Raw genomic sequence first — 16,202 nt, 5'->3', positions numbered from 1 at the left:
AAGAAGGGAAGCAATTTCTTTTGCTGTGGCGCAATAAGCTTTCCTCACATAGAAATGTTTTCATTTTTACGCAGCAAAAAGTCTGTTTACGAAAGAAAATGTATTTAAACTCCACTTTTAAAGGGTGTATTTTTGTGTTAAAACATTTCGACCAATCACAAGAGTTGCAACTAATAGCCAAGAAATGTTCACAATTTTACATGATCCGCACATACGATTTCTGTGTTACTTAGACTCAGACGAGATTTTGTCATAAGGAAGTTGGATAGAAAAAAAGGGATTAATATACATGCTGCTTTGTGAAGATTTCGTAAAATTTGATGGTCAAACCAATCAGAACCTTAGTAGAGACAATAGTAAAGTTAGCACCTTTTTGCATTACGACGTGTTCACTGCGTTTTGGTCCTTTCCTTCTTATCTGGACCATTACTTAATACTAAATCTGTCACCTTTGTTACTGCTTGTTTTCAACCACGTTACAAGGCAGCCATGCTGGTGGGCAAAACAATGAAATTTTATTTCGTAGAATTTGCATGAAAAAAGAGTTTCATTCCCAGCAGAGAGAAACTCTTTTGTTTCCATCCACCAGCATGGCCACCAGGATGTCAGCTGAAAACCACCAATTAATGTGAAATGGTAGACACCTTAAGATGCACTGATCCAGTGCACAAAATATGAGGATAGAGTGCGCCTTACATATTAATTTTGCATAATTAGTATGTTCGGCTAGCTGTTTCCTTGCCGAGAATAGTTGCATCTTAAGTTTCTTACAGTGTTAGTAGGGGATAACACTCTCTGACTCTCTCATTACGTATTTTACTTTATTTTCAGTTTTTCTGCAATTTTGTGTGCTAATTGGCATGCTATGACATGTTTTTGCCCTTAATCAATTGTGTGTTTAATTAAAAAAAAATTTGTTTTGAAAGATTTTAAAATGCTCTTGACTACTCTGCATACAACCTACCAAACAAGAAACGTGTTACACTGCATAGCGCATGTTGTGTTACACAACATAGGTGGTGATTAAAATGTTAAAACGCTATTTTTTTTTCTCTACCAAAGAGGTTATTATAAACTTGATTCCCAAGTTTGTTACATCCATTTTGAAATCACTGGTAATTACTGCAATCTGATTGGCCCTAAACCATATCTCTATAAATGACAGCTTTCATGCTCTAAATGGCATCATTTCTTTTACATCACACCATTGGCACACTATATAGTATCATTTCTTTTTTGGGTACAAAATGAAATGTATCTGCCTTTTGATTACTGCTTCTCCTGCTAATAGGTCAAATAAATATTGCTACTTTCTAAATTTTGTGATTTCAAAATAGCTGTAACAAAGTGACGGTTGAACTTCTTGTTGGGCAAATTTTTGTCTGAAATAATAATATTGTGAATAGACCTTTCTACCAATACAGCTGCCATATCGAACTAATTAAATCTAAGGAGTATTATAGGATGCCCAGTGGGGGCACTTGCTCAGTATTTATGTTTGCTTTTCGGGAACAAAGAAAACTTCACTGTATAATTCTCTGGAAAAAATCGATCACTATTACATCCAAACATGGTACAACGATCTTTTTTCCCGCTACAATTTTTTCCTAGGAAAATTGAGCCAAAAAGCATGCGTAAATACTGAGTGAATATATGAGATCGTGCTCATGCCCCCCCAGGCATCCCATAATACTCCTTAAACGTAATTGATTCTATATAGCCGTTCTCTAGGTAAAAACCTCTATTCAAACACCATCAGTCTCATTACTCTGCATCCTTTTTTTTTCTTATTTTCCCGTCTATCTTTTCTGCTTCTGGTATCTTTTCGTCTTTTCCTTTTTGTTTCCTGTTTTGGGAGGTAGTCTCCATCTGAAAAAAAAAAAAAAAGTCCACAATATTATTCCATTAACCAGAACGATAGTGGTAACAGTTATACACACATATACCTGAGTACCATTTTCTCAACTTTTTATATTTTTCATCTTTTAGATCTTAGATTAAGGAACATGTAAACTTTTTACACCTGGATTGTATACACACATTCCTGATATGGTAACAATGGAGCTTATAGAACTCTAACTAACTTGATCGTTACACTGACTCAAAGTCAAATCATTGTATCTGCTGTAATTTTACTTGTTGTAAGTCAAGCCCTCCTTAAATCACACTCTTACGGAGCAATCTGTGTCATATTTTTCTATGTGTTATTAACTTATCTCTATTTGAATAATAATTAATTATTTTTTTTCCCCTTACCTTCTGTGTGAAGGGGGAGAGTCAATGAGCTGGTGTGTGTGGCGACAGATGGTGCTAATGTGGTCGATGGGGTGGTTAGGGAGGTGAGAGTCAAAGGGGTGGTAGCAGTTGTGAAACATGTATCAGACGATCTTGGGCTGGTTGGGCTTGCATCTATAACATAGTGAAAGGTATAAGAAATCAGAAGAATTTAAAATTATTATTACCAGTCAAAATTATGGTTGGGTTTCTAACCTAGATTGCCTTCAAGTTGCAATTCTGTTGTACTTTCTCTTTTGTTTTTTGGTATTATTAACTTATCTCTATTTGAATAATAATTTTTTTTTTTTCCCTTACCTTCTGTGTGAAGGGGGAGAGTCAATGAGCTGGTGTGTGTGGCGACAGATGGTGCTAATGTGGTCGATGGGGTGGTTAAGGAGGTGAGAGTCAAAGGGGTGGAAGCTGTTGGGAAACATGTATCAGACGATCTTGGGCTGGTTGGGCTTGCATCTATAACATAGTGAAAGGTATAAGAAATCAGAAGAATTTAAAATTATTATTACCAGTCAAAATTATGGTTGGGTTTCTAACCTAGATTGCCTTCGAGTTGCAATTCTGTTGTACTTTCTCTTTTGTTTTTTGATATGGTGATGAATGCTAATAAATTTGAAACACAGGAGAAATGAATATTACCTTATATACAATAATAACAACTGTACAACATGTCTATAGTAAAATATACATTTTAATTGCCTTGTAGAACAAGAAAGCTGCTAAATTTCATCATAGTTGATGAAACAATATAATATTTAAAAAATTCCAAAAAGAAGAGAACTGTAGACAGGGTGATTGTGTTATTGGCAAGAGTGCTTATGGAAAATATTTGCTGTTATTGCCTCTTGTTTATAAAATTCATATTGTCATTTTCAGGTCTGTCGATGATATGAGAAGTGATCTAAACTGTATTCTTAAGAACTTAATAATATCCAGACTAGTTTGGACAGTTACACTACATCTCTATTTACCCTTATAAATAGATTGAATTGCTCACCCTCAACTGTCTTTACTAGTTCCTCTCCTAGACTTCTGTCTGGAATGTCCCCTCTGGAGTAAACCTGCAAAAAAGAGTGAAACAGAAGGGAGGAATGCTGTCCAGATTATGGCTACCCTGCCAACCCAAAGAGGGCAGCCTTTTTTTTCAACTGTGAATTGTACCAGAAGACTGATTAAGCATCAGTGGGTAAGTTATTAGTGCGCTTCACTGTTAGTGTCTACTGGTCAAATTCCTGTTGATTGTGAACTGTCCAACCTGGGCAGATAGGGGTGGAAATGTCCATTGAATTTGGAATCTACAGTTTATCAATTATCAAAGAGCACTTTACAGGTTCTTGATTATTTATAATTTTGTTATTTTTAAAGTTTTCATAAAGTTTTCATTATCATATAGTTCTAAAAATATAAGGAGGTGTTATAAATAGTATGTTTGTTTGGAACATAGGCGTTACAATATTGTGTATGTCATAGCTATTAAATTTTATCTTGTTTTCTATCAAATAGACTTACTGGGAACTTACATTAATGCTTTCTTCTTTTTACATATGATTATTGTATTTTAAATTTTAGCCTTGTTTAAAAGTACCCAATCGAATTAAAGAAGTTAAATATATGCATTAAATTAATATTTCCTTTGGTGTCTGAAGTTTTCAGTCAATGACAAGGATGCCTTTCACCTGTAACCTGACTGCAGTTCACCCATTACCCCTGTCAGCTGACGTATCAACCCCTGCTAACAACCTCTTCCCCAAACTTGACCAATAGCCTTTTGCCTCCTCTCCTAGCTATTTAGATATACACCGTGTGAAACTCTCTAGTACTTGTAGTCTTCTTTATTTACATCTTGCTCTCTGGCTCTGAGAGATTAGTCACTGTGTTTCTACCATGCCTTAACCATTGAACTCTCCTTTGAAACTTTCCAGAAGTATTCCATCTTTTCTTGTTATTTGCATCTTGACTGTGTTCATCTTTGGTCACACTCTTGTCGCTTGTTTGCAATTCCCAGTGGTTATGACTTTGCATGACTTGTTTTTAAGTAGCACATTGTTTGCTAGTCTAATAATTGATTCAGTGTATTTTCATTTGTAGTTATTTAATTTTAGTTTATTAAATGACTTGTGTCTTGGATTTGGTATTTGATAACTTCCTTCATCAAATACTTATTTTGTAATAATTAAATCAATGTATTGTACTTGCTTGAGGGTACTCATTTAACTTAATATTAAGAGTATGCTTATGCATTATTATCGTTCCCTACCGGCATTATCTAAAAACGTTCAACCCATTTACCTAATTATTATACCTTTTTGGCAAAGCATGCTTTCCCTTATAATGACTTATTATACATTAATATTTTTTATGGCAAGTAATAACAGCTTGGCAAGGCATCTAGTCAAAAGTCATACTTGGTAGTCAGTATTGTTGTGAATGCAGTCTTTGATTAATTCTGTGTTACATGTTATGTTATGTTCCGAAGAACCTGGTGGCAAAGATCCTCGCTCACATAGAGCATGGACACAGAGGACCTGGCTCGATTAAGAACCCCGTCTGCGAGAGTTATGTTCCCAAGAACCTGGTGGCAAAGATCCTTGCTCACGTAGAGCATGGACACAGAGGACCTGGCTCGATTAAGAACCCAGTCTGCGAGAGTTATGTTCCCAAGAACCTGGTGGCAAAGATCCTTGCTCACGTAGAGCATGGACACAGAGGACCTGGCTCGATTAAGGACCCAGTTTGCGAAGGTTATGTTCCCAAGAACCTGGAGGCAAAGATCCTTGCTCACGTAGAGCATGGACACAGAGGACCTGGCTCGATTAAGAACCCAGTCTGCGAGGGTTATGATCCCAAGAACCTGGTGGCAAAGATCCTTGCTCATGAAGAGCATGGACACAGAGGATCTGGCTCAGTTAAGAACATTATGAGGTTAGATGTCCAGAAATACAAGTAGTAAATAATTCTATGTTTCTGTGTTGAGCAAAGACAGAAGAGCCTGAGAATTACTTAAAATATTCCGAAGTAGAATTTTTTTTTTTAACCAGCTAATATGATTTGTTATATAAAAGTAATACTAGAAATAAACATTCAGTTTAAAACATTAGTTCATTTTCAATTGGAATTTTGTAAAAAAAACACTGGCATAATAAGCATCATTTAAATTTCTTATTCAATGGTACATTTTCATGTGCCAACATCTGCTTGCATTCCCCCCTTACCTCAGTGTCTGCCTCGTCCTCGTCCTCTTTGGCTTGAGTAAATTTGGAGTCTTTTGACTCTGAGAGCACACATTCTTTCCTGCAAGAACAGATAACGTTCAACTTCAGCTAACCGTAACATCCAGGGTTTTCATTAAGAATTCTAGTAGCAGGAGAAAGGTGTAACGTTGAAGGAGAATATTTTTAAAGAGGCTCCACATCTGAGTAAAAAATAGTCATAGGCTATTAATTTGACCGTTAGCCAGAAAATTCATTGTAGCAAACGGAGAATTCTCCGATCTCCGATGCCTAATGAACACCCTGAACATCTAACACTTTATAATACCTTTAATATTATTAAAAAGCGAACTCTTTTGGGTTCCACTTTTAGGTTTGATATTGATCAGGAAAATGGCCAGCAATCAGACTAGCTGCAAACATGCCTTTATCAGCAACTGGAAATTTCCAGGGCAAAAGGTAAGTAATAACATGGCGTTACCTTTCACTTTTTAGACCTTTCAGTGAAATATGTCCATGGTTTATTGCATTCATTACGTCTTGTTGCATAACCGTTTTCAAAGCATCTCCTTTAATGCAGAACAAGAATGCAAAATGTTAACAATGAACCCACTGGTGTAATAAATAGTCAAGTATTGCTATAAATGCATCAGCTTTTTCTGTCAAACATTGTCAAATTATGGATTTTTTTGTGTAGTATTTTATGGTATGGCTTGGTTATGTGATAAACTTGAAAAAGAGAACACATGCCAAGAATAATAGCATGTAAATAAATAATCCTAACGAAAATAGCTAAAATAGCTAAAATAGCTTTAAGCAGCTGTGCTGGTAGCTTACCAGAATACCGCTCCATGAGAACTGGTCGTGATGTCGTCGGTGCAAGGATGAACACCTCTGTTTGAGGGCTACTCGAGCCAAATTTATCTGAGACTGCAAATTTGAGATAATTATGTGATAAATATAGGCAATAACGTATGTAACATAATTAATAATATTATGACTGAAATTAATGTGAATAACTGACGTGCAGGCAAGGATTATCATAGTTAGTATAGTTGAAACAAATAGAAAGGTGCTTTTTAGGATTTGAACTAGTGCTAAGATTTGTCTTTACTTGACACCACTTCTCACTTCAACAGGACTTCTCCAAATGTTGTGGTTATATGTACCTTTATTTTAATATTTACCTTGTCTGGCACTTTTTGTCCCCCATTTGGCAGTCCAAAAATATATGTTGGGGGTATTCCCCAAAAAGCTAAGCATTCTACGAAATGATGAAATTAAAACACAATATCAATAAATTAAAAACTACACAAACTAATAAAATGTATTGGTCAAGAGCCCACCACATGACCTGCAAATAACTGCCTTTAATTAATGGTCTGCTCATGCACAATGTTGTCCAACTTTGTTTGGCTGCAAATAATATTCTGCTCATGCGTAAATGAACCACGCTTTTCTCCTTCTTGGGATCGCTCTTGTGGGAAAAATGGCAGATTGCTTCGCTTCCGAAGATATTCATTAAAGAACAAACTCACAAAATATTGTGATTTGTCAGTGTCTCGCAGACAAATCACAATATTTTCCCTAACCTCATCCAATAATTGTTAAATATTATTAACGAAATTCAAATCTGAAACCAAAGTACAAACGTTTTAGCTAACATGAAGACCACATTCTTTTATAACAGGGAGTATTTCTGGGCAAGGATATAGGAAGATATGAGTAACAATTTTCCTCACTTTTTCAGAGAATTAATTTTCCATCGAGGGGTAGGGAGAAACTTCTTGTGTGTGCAGTAAAAAAAAATTCTGTTATTTTTAGTTTAGAAATGTGTTCCCTTGTTACCAAAGTTAGAATTCTTATAATACATACCTGCGCACAGGGTCAAGGTCATCCCCTTCTTTGATGACCACACATACTATTACGTGTTCATCAGCCCTCCCTTGGTGGCACATCTACATGTAAAAGACATTTAAGAACGTTGTTATCTGCTAATATTGAATTGCTAATATTGAATTTAATCTGGAGTGGATAACTAGACCCATTCTGCTACTTTTGAAACTGTTGCTAGGGAGAAAAAGAAAAAAAAAAAGAAAAAAGCCGCCATGATAGTGATCATTTCCTGAGGACTAACATATTTTCCATTTTGGAATTTTTCATTACACTTCAGGTCGTTGCCTGGGCAAGGTGAAGGTTGAGAAGAAGTGTCTCCATTGCAGAGTTGGACTTCAAGCAAAGAATGTCACTTCTCAGATTGAAAAAAAAGAAAGAAGAAAAGAAGAAAAAGAATTCAGCTGCACATTGTTGTTCCCCTTTTTAACTTGTGGATTACGCGAAGTGAAGGAACAAGTTATTGAGGGCACTGCGATATGCAAATTTGTCACTCAGATGTAGACACTTTTCGTAAATCAGTCGGCTCCACACGAAGCGCCCGATATCAAAACGACAACTGTCGTAGATTGTTCCCGTTCCGCGATCGCGATAATCCCGATGTGCTGATTTTGTACATTTCAGCTCATTTCACAAGAGCAACAGGACGATTGTCTTCATGTGGACTTTGAATGTTTCAATTAAATTAGCACTATGGCCAACTTTAAGACCGAAGTTTATGAACTTTTGAAGCTTCTTGACTCGTCCAGGCGATAAACATGACGAAAAGATCAGCAATTGCTCTTCGACTCCCAAGCGAAGCTGGTCCAAGCTCACGATTTTGCCGTGAGTCTCACGATGTTTTAACGTTTCCCACGACAAGACTCCCAATCTCATGGTTTTTAGTGAAATGTCATTCTGAAATGAAATGTTCCTTTGTTCAATAAAAACGGAAATGTTTACTGTTGCTGAATCGCTAGCCTGCGTGCAAGCTCTCCATTTGGGGGATATCGTGAAAAGCACACGCGCGAATGGCACGCGAGAGGAGATGCGACAACGGGGGACGGAGGAGAGAAGCGCAGCTCGCTTTGCCCGCCCAAATAGGAGAGCTTGCTCGAAGGCTACTGAATTGCAAGTGATTCTCTCACGTTAACGCCGAGAATCGCAAGCTGCAAGAGACTTCTCAACGGTTTTGCGAGACACTTGTCGGCCATATGTTCTTTAAAGTCGACGAAATGAGTTAAAGTACAGTTTTAACTGTCAAAACCGTGCTTGTTTTCTACGAATATATCTTTCAATTCTTCATAAATAACACTCTACCGGCTTCAAACGGCGTCGACCGGCAGAATTTCACGAGCAAAAGTTTTAAAAATGATTAATTTGTCATACGTCATTAATGCTTGCTGTCGTGGCGCAATAGATAACGCGTCTTCCCTACACGACGGTGGTTCCGGGTTCGACTCTCGCCGTTGGAGTCCTTTTTCTTCCGTTTTTTTAAGCCTTAGGCATCCTTTGAGTGAAGCCTGGAGTTAATGCTGCGAAGCATGCTCATAAGAGTAGCTGGGTAAACTAAACTAGGAGCAGTTTTATATGCAGTGGTAAAGGATTTGGTACTACACTCAAGGAATATCAACTAGAGCAGAGAAGAATAATTTGGATCGTTGGGGAGATAAATACAAGTTATTTTGTCTAGGATTTTTTTTCCGAGCTGACCACTTGTACTTGATTGCGTACTTCAGGGTGGGGGAGTTATCTGTTGTATGCTCTGTTTTACCAACAAAGTGGACCTTTTTTTCTATTGATTCAGTTAATGGTACTTTTATTTCATTATTGCTTTTTAAATACAAACAAACATATTTCTACATGAGGAACTTTTGACACCCACGAAAGTGTATTTAAGTAATTCAGTATTTATAATTTCTGCCAATCTTAAGGTTTTGATGAGGTTCTGTGTTGCACTTCAAATTGTTATATTATTACTCCAAAATCACAATCGATAATATTATTTTTATACCAAAATTGCTTTAAGGCATTTAAAGCCTGTTGAAGTTTAATTTTTCCTGGTGGTGTTCATTAAATTTTGCCAACTTATACGCAACAATGTTAAATAATGATAATAATGAAATACAGAGAATGTGGCATATGAAAACCGTAGGGATCCCTGTGGTTGTTGTTGCGCTTAGTACAGTGAACAAGGGTATGGTAGAAGACATCAAAAAAGTATCAGAGAGAGCTACTATGACAGAGATTCAAAAGATCTGCATGCTGGTATCTGCGCGAATCCTCAGAAAGGTGATTAGTGTATGAACAGAATGATTGACTTGACGAGTGACTGATGATCTAGGTGCATGGTTTGCGCCCGGATGATGCACAAAAAGAACACCAGCAAAGACTGTGATAAAAGAGATAATAATGCTAATCCTATCCTGTTATATTGTGCTTGAATCCAATCGCAAGGAAGGTAAGGGGCAACTGAGGAATACAGGCTATCTAAGCCTACATCAACTAAGATCACTCACCTGACTATACATCGACGACATGAAATCGTTTACTGCTTCTAAGAACAAGCTGAAGCGAGTCATGACAATCGCAAAGAATGGAATGGAAAGCACCGGTTTGAAGTGGAAGAATGAGAAGAAGTGTGCAGTGATACACGTGAACGGGGGACAAGTCGAGCAAGGAAGTGGAGATATGAAGATAGCTGATCTTAAACCTATCAAGAGAGTGGACTAACATAACACATACAAGTTCCTGGGCGTTTTCGAAAACACCAAACAAGAGGATAAGCAATTACTGGAAGCCGCAGCAAAGACATACTTACAGAGGCTCAGTATCAATCATCTGGTCCAGCGCATTGTCAGGTCATGCAAAGGTAGTGGGGTCCAATCAGTACGCTTTATAAGAACTTGTGTACTTGATGTGCCCACAAACTTGGCCGATTGCTAACATCCAACAGCTTGACCGCGGGGGAAGAAAGATCATCGTGGAAAATGGGGGAAATCACCCCAAGGGATCGACAGCGATACTCCCTAGGAATCTCTGTGGAGGAGGTCTCATGAGTCTGTGGAGAATGAATACAAGAACACTGAGATCAAAGCTGCAGTATAGCTTTATTGCAACGCTGACCGCCCTACGATGGCAGCTGTAATAAGATCGTTTGAAGAACTACAAAAGCCGCAAAAAATGGACGCCACTCCATCTGCTCCATCATTAAAGATGCTAAGAAGTACGCAGTGGAGCTGGATCTTTAGTTGTGTTCAGTAAACTTCCCTAAGCCAGTTGCTGACGTCGATGATAAAGAAGTCGAAGCTAATGAAGGTAAAGCAGAGAATCTACAAAGAGCGCCAGCAGGAGATACAATCAACGGCATCTCAGGCGAGATGGCAAGGAAAGCTTATCAAGAACAGATGGGACGACGACAACAAAACTGAAGGAGTGCTTTGCGTGGCTTTCTTCATGAAAGAATGCCCCAACGCATTCTATTGCTGGTTTACAAGACCTTTCCCGGCAACTGTTACCTACCAAGGGTTACTACAACAGAAAAACAAAATCACAAGTAACTGATGGAAAATTTCGCCTATGCGGGGATTCCCTGGAGAATGTGCAGCACATTCTAACTGGCTGTAGTGCACTGGCGCAGACTAAGTACCTACAGACACATAACAATGCTTTCAAGATCTTATTCTTTGAAGTCCTTAGATTTTTACACCTCATTACTAAAGTTGAACCATCATGGTTCTCACAAGACACACTCAAGGCGCTGTATGAGAATGAGCATGCAGCTGCCTTCTAGGACGTTCCATTATTCGCTGACACAACTCGAGTAAAAGCTAAATAAATAGAATCGATGCCACGATCATTGACAAGACCAGCAAGCAAGTCAGAGTAATTGAAATGAGCTGTCCATGGCTGGAAAATAGAGTCTAAAAATTTCGAGAAGACAACTAAGTACAGTCAATTGAGACTAGAGCTGACGAGCCCATATCCTGAGTACAAGGTCATGAGCATAACATCATCATGGATGTTATTGGAGGCTGTTCGAAAGAGGTTGATCAAATATAAAAGAGCTTGTAGACAAGTGTGAATCAATTATGCAAAAGGGATTCCTGTCTAGTTCATTACACATCGCAAGAATGTTCAAGCTGAGCTGTAAGATATCTACAGGAATTTTGGACAAATATTTTAACAAATAATTAAACTTGTACAATTGACATTCCATAGACGTTTTCATGATTTAATGGACTAATGGACAGCTTTATGAAAAAAAATAAATCTTTATTAGCACATGACCAAATTACATTTCACTATCCTAGACTAAAATTTTGATTATTAAATGAAAATATTAAAAGATCCTAAAATAGCAATTTACGCTATTAATACCTACAGACAGCCAGCTCGACTATTTGTCATTGGTGAGAAAGAGATCGTTTCAGCAGAAGGAACCGCTTGCTATGGGTCTATATGCCTTAAGCACATCCAGCCTTTAATTACGAGTCTACAAGCAGCGTCCAGTGTGACGCAATGTTGGTTTGCAGATAATGCCAGCTGTGATGCTCGTGGAGCTGGCTCCATTATGGAAATTAGGACGTGGTGGGCTGCCCTTAGCACCCTTGGTCAGGATTTTGGTTATTTTCCGAACGACTGGAAATGCTGGATCATTGCAAAACCAGATAAGGAAGAAAGTGTCAGGGAAGCTTTTAAGGACACGTCCATTAATGTAACAGTACAATGGCAAAAACACCTTGGGGCAGCAATATGATCAAGGGAAAATTTAGAAGAATCATGTCAGCGAAAAGGTGACTAATTAGATCAGTGACATAGCTAAGTTAGCTGAATTTGTCCTCAACCACAAGTTGCTACGCACACTACATTTTTGGCTTGAACCATCGGTGGACTTACTTTTTAAGAACTTTGCCTGACATTCAAGATCTGTTAGAGCCATTAGGGAATGTAGTAATATCGCACATGCTCATTCCTACGATTACTGAGCTCAAGTGTAATCAGCTGGAAAGGAATATTCTAGCGCTGCCAGTTTGCTTGGGTGACCTGAGCCTGGGAAACCCGTCCCTTGAAGCAAGGCGCGAATATGCTTCGTCTATTAAAGTAACAAAGCCCCTTGTTGAACAAATTGTATCTCAGTCACAGCAGTTACCTGAAGATTCCCTCCCAAAACTTGCACAACAGGAAGTAAGACGTGAAAGATCAAGGGAACTCAAACACAGGAGATGGCACCAATTAAAGACTCAGCGAGCATTAGATCTGGCGACAGAAAAGGGATCATCAGCATGGCTTACAGTCCCTCCCCTCCAGGATTTGGGCTTAACCTCAATGAGAGGGAGTTCCGTGATGCTGTTAAACTACTCTTTGACTGGCCAGTGGAAGATCTCCCCTTCACATGCGCTTGTGGGGAAGCCTTTACGGTTGATCACTTTATGATTTGCAAACTAGGAGGTTTTATTACTCAACGCCACAACGAGCTAAGAGATCTCGATGCTGAATTTCTGAGTATGGTGTGTAACGATGTCGAGATCGTGCCAGTACTTCAAGACATCTCTGTCGAACATTTAAACAGAGGATCTGACAAAGCTCAGGATGCGAGGTTAGAATCCATGCCCCGTGGTTTCTGGGAGCGACATCGATCTGCATTCTTCGATGTGAGAGTTGATACCCTAATGCTGTATCGTATAGCGACCTAGAGCCACAACAAATACATCGTATCCATGAGAACGACAAAAAGCGTCTCTACTCAAGAAGAGTTTTGGATATCGAGTATGGAACATTTACACCTTTAGTCTTCACCACAACTGGCAGAATGGGAAAGGAGTGCTTGATGTTTCATAAGCCGTTTAGCACAGCTAATTGCCATCAAGAAAGGGACCAGTATTCCAAAACCATCTCGCGAATCAGAATCAAAACCTCATTCGCACTCTTGAGATCAGCGTTGGTTTGTCTTAGAGGCTCTAAGATAAGAAGAATGCCATCTGACATTAAGAATGTTGATATTGACTTCGAAGTTGTTGAAGGAGCCATTCAATCGGACTATTGATGTGTTTCCTTACTTTTAACTGGTAAATATTTGTTAATAAGTCATAAAGAACGCTATTTAATCTTCTTCGTTTTTAGTGATTGCAATTAACCTTGAAAATAGTTCTTTTTTTTTAAATCGAAATGGTTTGTTTTAATTGAAATGAAATGTTTTTAATAATTTTACTTAATTAAATGATTTTTTTTCTTATCAAAACTAAGTGTTTTTTTAAACGAAAGGAATTGTAAATAGTGTTTTGACGAAGAAGTTTTTTTTTTCTAAGTGAATTAATTGTAAATAGGATTTTAATAGTAGCGTTGTTATAATAATAATAATAATAATAATAATAATAATAATAATAATAATAATAACAACAACAACAACAGAGGCATAACCAACTTTTCTACTACTTGTAAGCCTGGCTCAGTGCTCGGCCTATAATCTCATTTCCACATGTCCTGAAAAATTCTCGTTTGAAACTCTCTTGATTGCAAGCATGACTGTTATGCACTGACATGACGTAAATTTTGAGCTCTTTAGCTCATGGCTCATGTTCAATACATTAAAACATTAATCTAACACGACTTCGAGGCTGTCTGGTCATTTCTCTATATTTGATCTGGTCTTATTTGTGCTCAAGTCTTCTGGAAACAGCAAGACAATGGAGCTGTGAAAAATTTGCAATTTTGACCCTAAAGCCTTGGAGTCATGTTAGAATTTTTTCATATATCGAACGTGGGCTATTTATCACAAGTGGTTGCGTGAGCCAACCAAGGAAATTTAGGCCTGGGCTATACCCCTGAATAAAAATAATAATAATAATATTATTATAATCATTATTATTATTATTATTGCCATTATTATTATAAGAAAATATCCAAGGCCTGAGCCTATTTTCTGCAAAGGTTTTTAAGTAAATATCACTGGACCAATACTCTTAAATAATCAGTGACCATATTTTTTTGTGAACTTTGGACTGAAATAAAATTTATTTTATTTTGTTTATTTATTTATTTTGGGGGGAATGTGTGGAGGAATACAAGCCTACCTACCCTAACCCTTAAAAAAAGAATAAAAAGTTTGTCAATAGCATTTTAACCTCGCCTTACCTTGTAGTGGGGATGTCAAGTGACCTTTTTCCTTCTCTGGGGTAGGTGTTTGACTCCGAAATAATTGAGTGTGAGTATTCACTTTGGGAAAGCTTCAGATATTCTGGCATAATGTTCATTTTGGCCTATTAATGAATACTAACGAGCATATACTTTATAAAGAGATATGAGACAGCAAAAAAGGGGACCGCATCTCACCTGTTCTTCTGGCAAAACATTTGTCTCTGCTATGTTGCATGTCTTCAAGGCCCCTTGAAAAGGCTTTCACTAACAAAAAAGCTTGCAAAACACTGTTTGCATAAAGCAAGTATTATTTAAATTCTAAATGACTTTTGGTTTCAGACACATGATGTACACCAACCTTAGGGAACTGAAATGGAGTAGCAGACTATAAAATTTATACCGGACAAAAAAGTTTTGTTATTTGTCGTCGACGGGCAACTAAAGAGAAAGACCTGTGTGCGAAATTCCCGCCAAAATATTAAGTTACAGAGACACATTTACAAAAGAAACGTCTCAACTACAGTATCTCCGATTTCAAAGTAGTCCCAAATTATCTCTACTGTGACAGTCGAAATATTCCCAGAATGGTAAATCGAACCCGAACGAAATCGAACTAACTAAAAAAAAGATCAATCAAACCCAATCGAACAATTTTCGAACTCGTGATTTGTGTAAACAAGCCTTGAAAATCCATAACCAGATCTTGGAAGTTCGAGTTAGCCCGGAGTGTAGCGCACGTGTCTTCGTAAACGAAGAAATCCGCAGAAATGGCTTCAGATGTCTTTCCGCAATAGGCCTTATCCGGCGGTTTTGGAAGCCATCTTGACGAGTAGGCAACCGCGTGAGAAATTACAGTGTTTGTATGGGAATCTAATGTGGGGTTTTACCGTTTACCTCGGTGTGAGAACCTGTGAACTTTTCCTTTGTTTCGCACCTTTTGTTTTTCTACGTTCTATTGTGTTGACTTCTTTGTTTCCTTTGTGTTACGTCACTTGTGAGTTTAACAGGTTTTTACACCGAGGATGAGGCCTAATGTGCGAATAATGTCCGTCAAACGGGTGTTCTGAAAAAAATGTGAACTGTAAACTAAAGCTATACAGCAAAGGAACTTTACTAGCAAATTTTGGGGGCCGTTAGTGAGCTTAAATTTCTCCAGACGCTTGCTTTAGATTTTCCATATATTTGTCTGCAATTTTTCCGGGAAACCTTTACAGGAAAATGCATAGAAAATTTTAAAAAGTGGTTCTAGCGCATGTAGCTGCATTTAACGCCCTCAAATTTTAAAAGTAGAATCGTTAGGAGTGAAACTTTAATTTGCAATTCATATTTTTTTCAGAACAGCCGTTTTACGGAAGTTATTCGACATTAAACTCGCATACAAACCGGCTGTCATGTGGTTGCCTACTCGTCAAAACCGTGATAAGGCCTATGGTAAGTTAGCTAAGAAAGGAAAGGGTACAACAATTTCCGAGACGCCCGCGGGAATAATGATAGCTTTGTTCTGTTCTGTCAGATTGTTCTGGGGTTTCTGTTTTTGAATAAATTGTAAAAGAGCACAAGAAAAACCTGCTTTGATGGCTTGCTTTGTATAGGTTCACTAGAGCCAATGGAACTCACTTCCGCATTAAATTGTGTTCGATTGAGTTCAGTTTCCGAGCTCAATCGAACACCATCAGATGTATTGAGGGATAAATT

General features: G+C 37.8%; 2 protein-coding genes across 2 annotated transcripts in view; both read left to right on the top strand.

The window, feature by feature from the left end:
- Positions 1-3,309: 3,309 nt before the first annotated feature.
- Positions 3,310-5,236, top strand: LOC140937935 (uncharacterized). The gene is made up of 2 exons (XM_073387495.1): positions 3,310-3,475; positions 4,766-5,236. Exons 1-2 carry the CDS (start codon positions 3,395-3,397, stop codon positions 5,234-5,236), a joined length of 552 nt encoding a protein of 183 aa, XP_073243596.1. The 5' UTR covers positions 3,310-3,394.
- A 6,467-nt stretch (positions 5,237-11,703) lies between these two features.
- LOC140937934 (uncharacterized) overlaps positions 11,704-16,202 on the top strand; it is a 39,670-nt gene continuing 35,171 nt past the window's right edge. Inside the window, exon 1 of the mRNA XM_073387494.1 lies at positions 11,704-12,087. Coding sequence (XP_073243595.1) covers positions 11,704-12,087 — 384 coding nt within the window. The remainder of the gene's footprint in view (positions 12,088-16,202) is intronic.

Source organism: Porites lutea, chromosome 5, assembly GCF_958299795.1.
Source record: "Porites lutea chromosome 5, jaPorLute2.1, whole genome shotgun sequence".
Classification (NCBI taxonomy): Eukaryota; Metazoa; Cnidaria; class Anthozoa; order Scleractinia; family Poritidae; genus Porites; species Porites lutea.
This window is presented reverse-complemented; position numbering and strand designations above follow the sequence as displayed.

What these genes read in the sequence shown, in the direction of transcription:
- LOC140937935 (XM_073387495.1), top strand. Translation starts at nt 3,395, where the DNA reads ATGGCTACCCTGCCAACCCAAAGAGGGCAGCCTTTTTTTTCAACTGTG. An exon ending in GACTGATTAAGCATCAGTGG is followed by an intron (nt 3,476 to 4,765) that starts GTAAGTTATTAG and finishes TATGTTCCGAAG; the next exon opens with AACCTGGTGGCAAAGATCCT.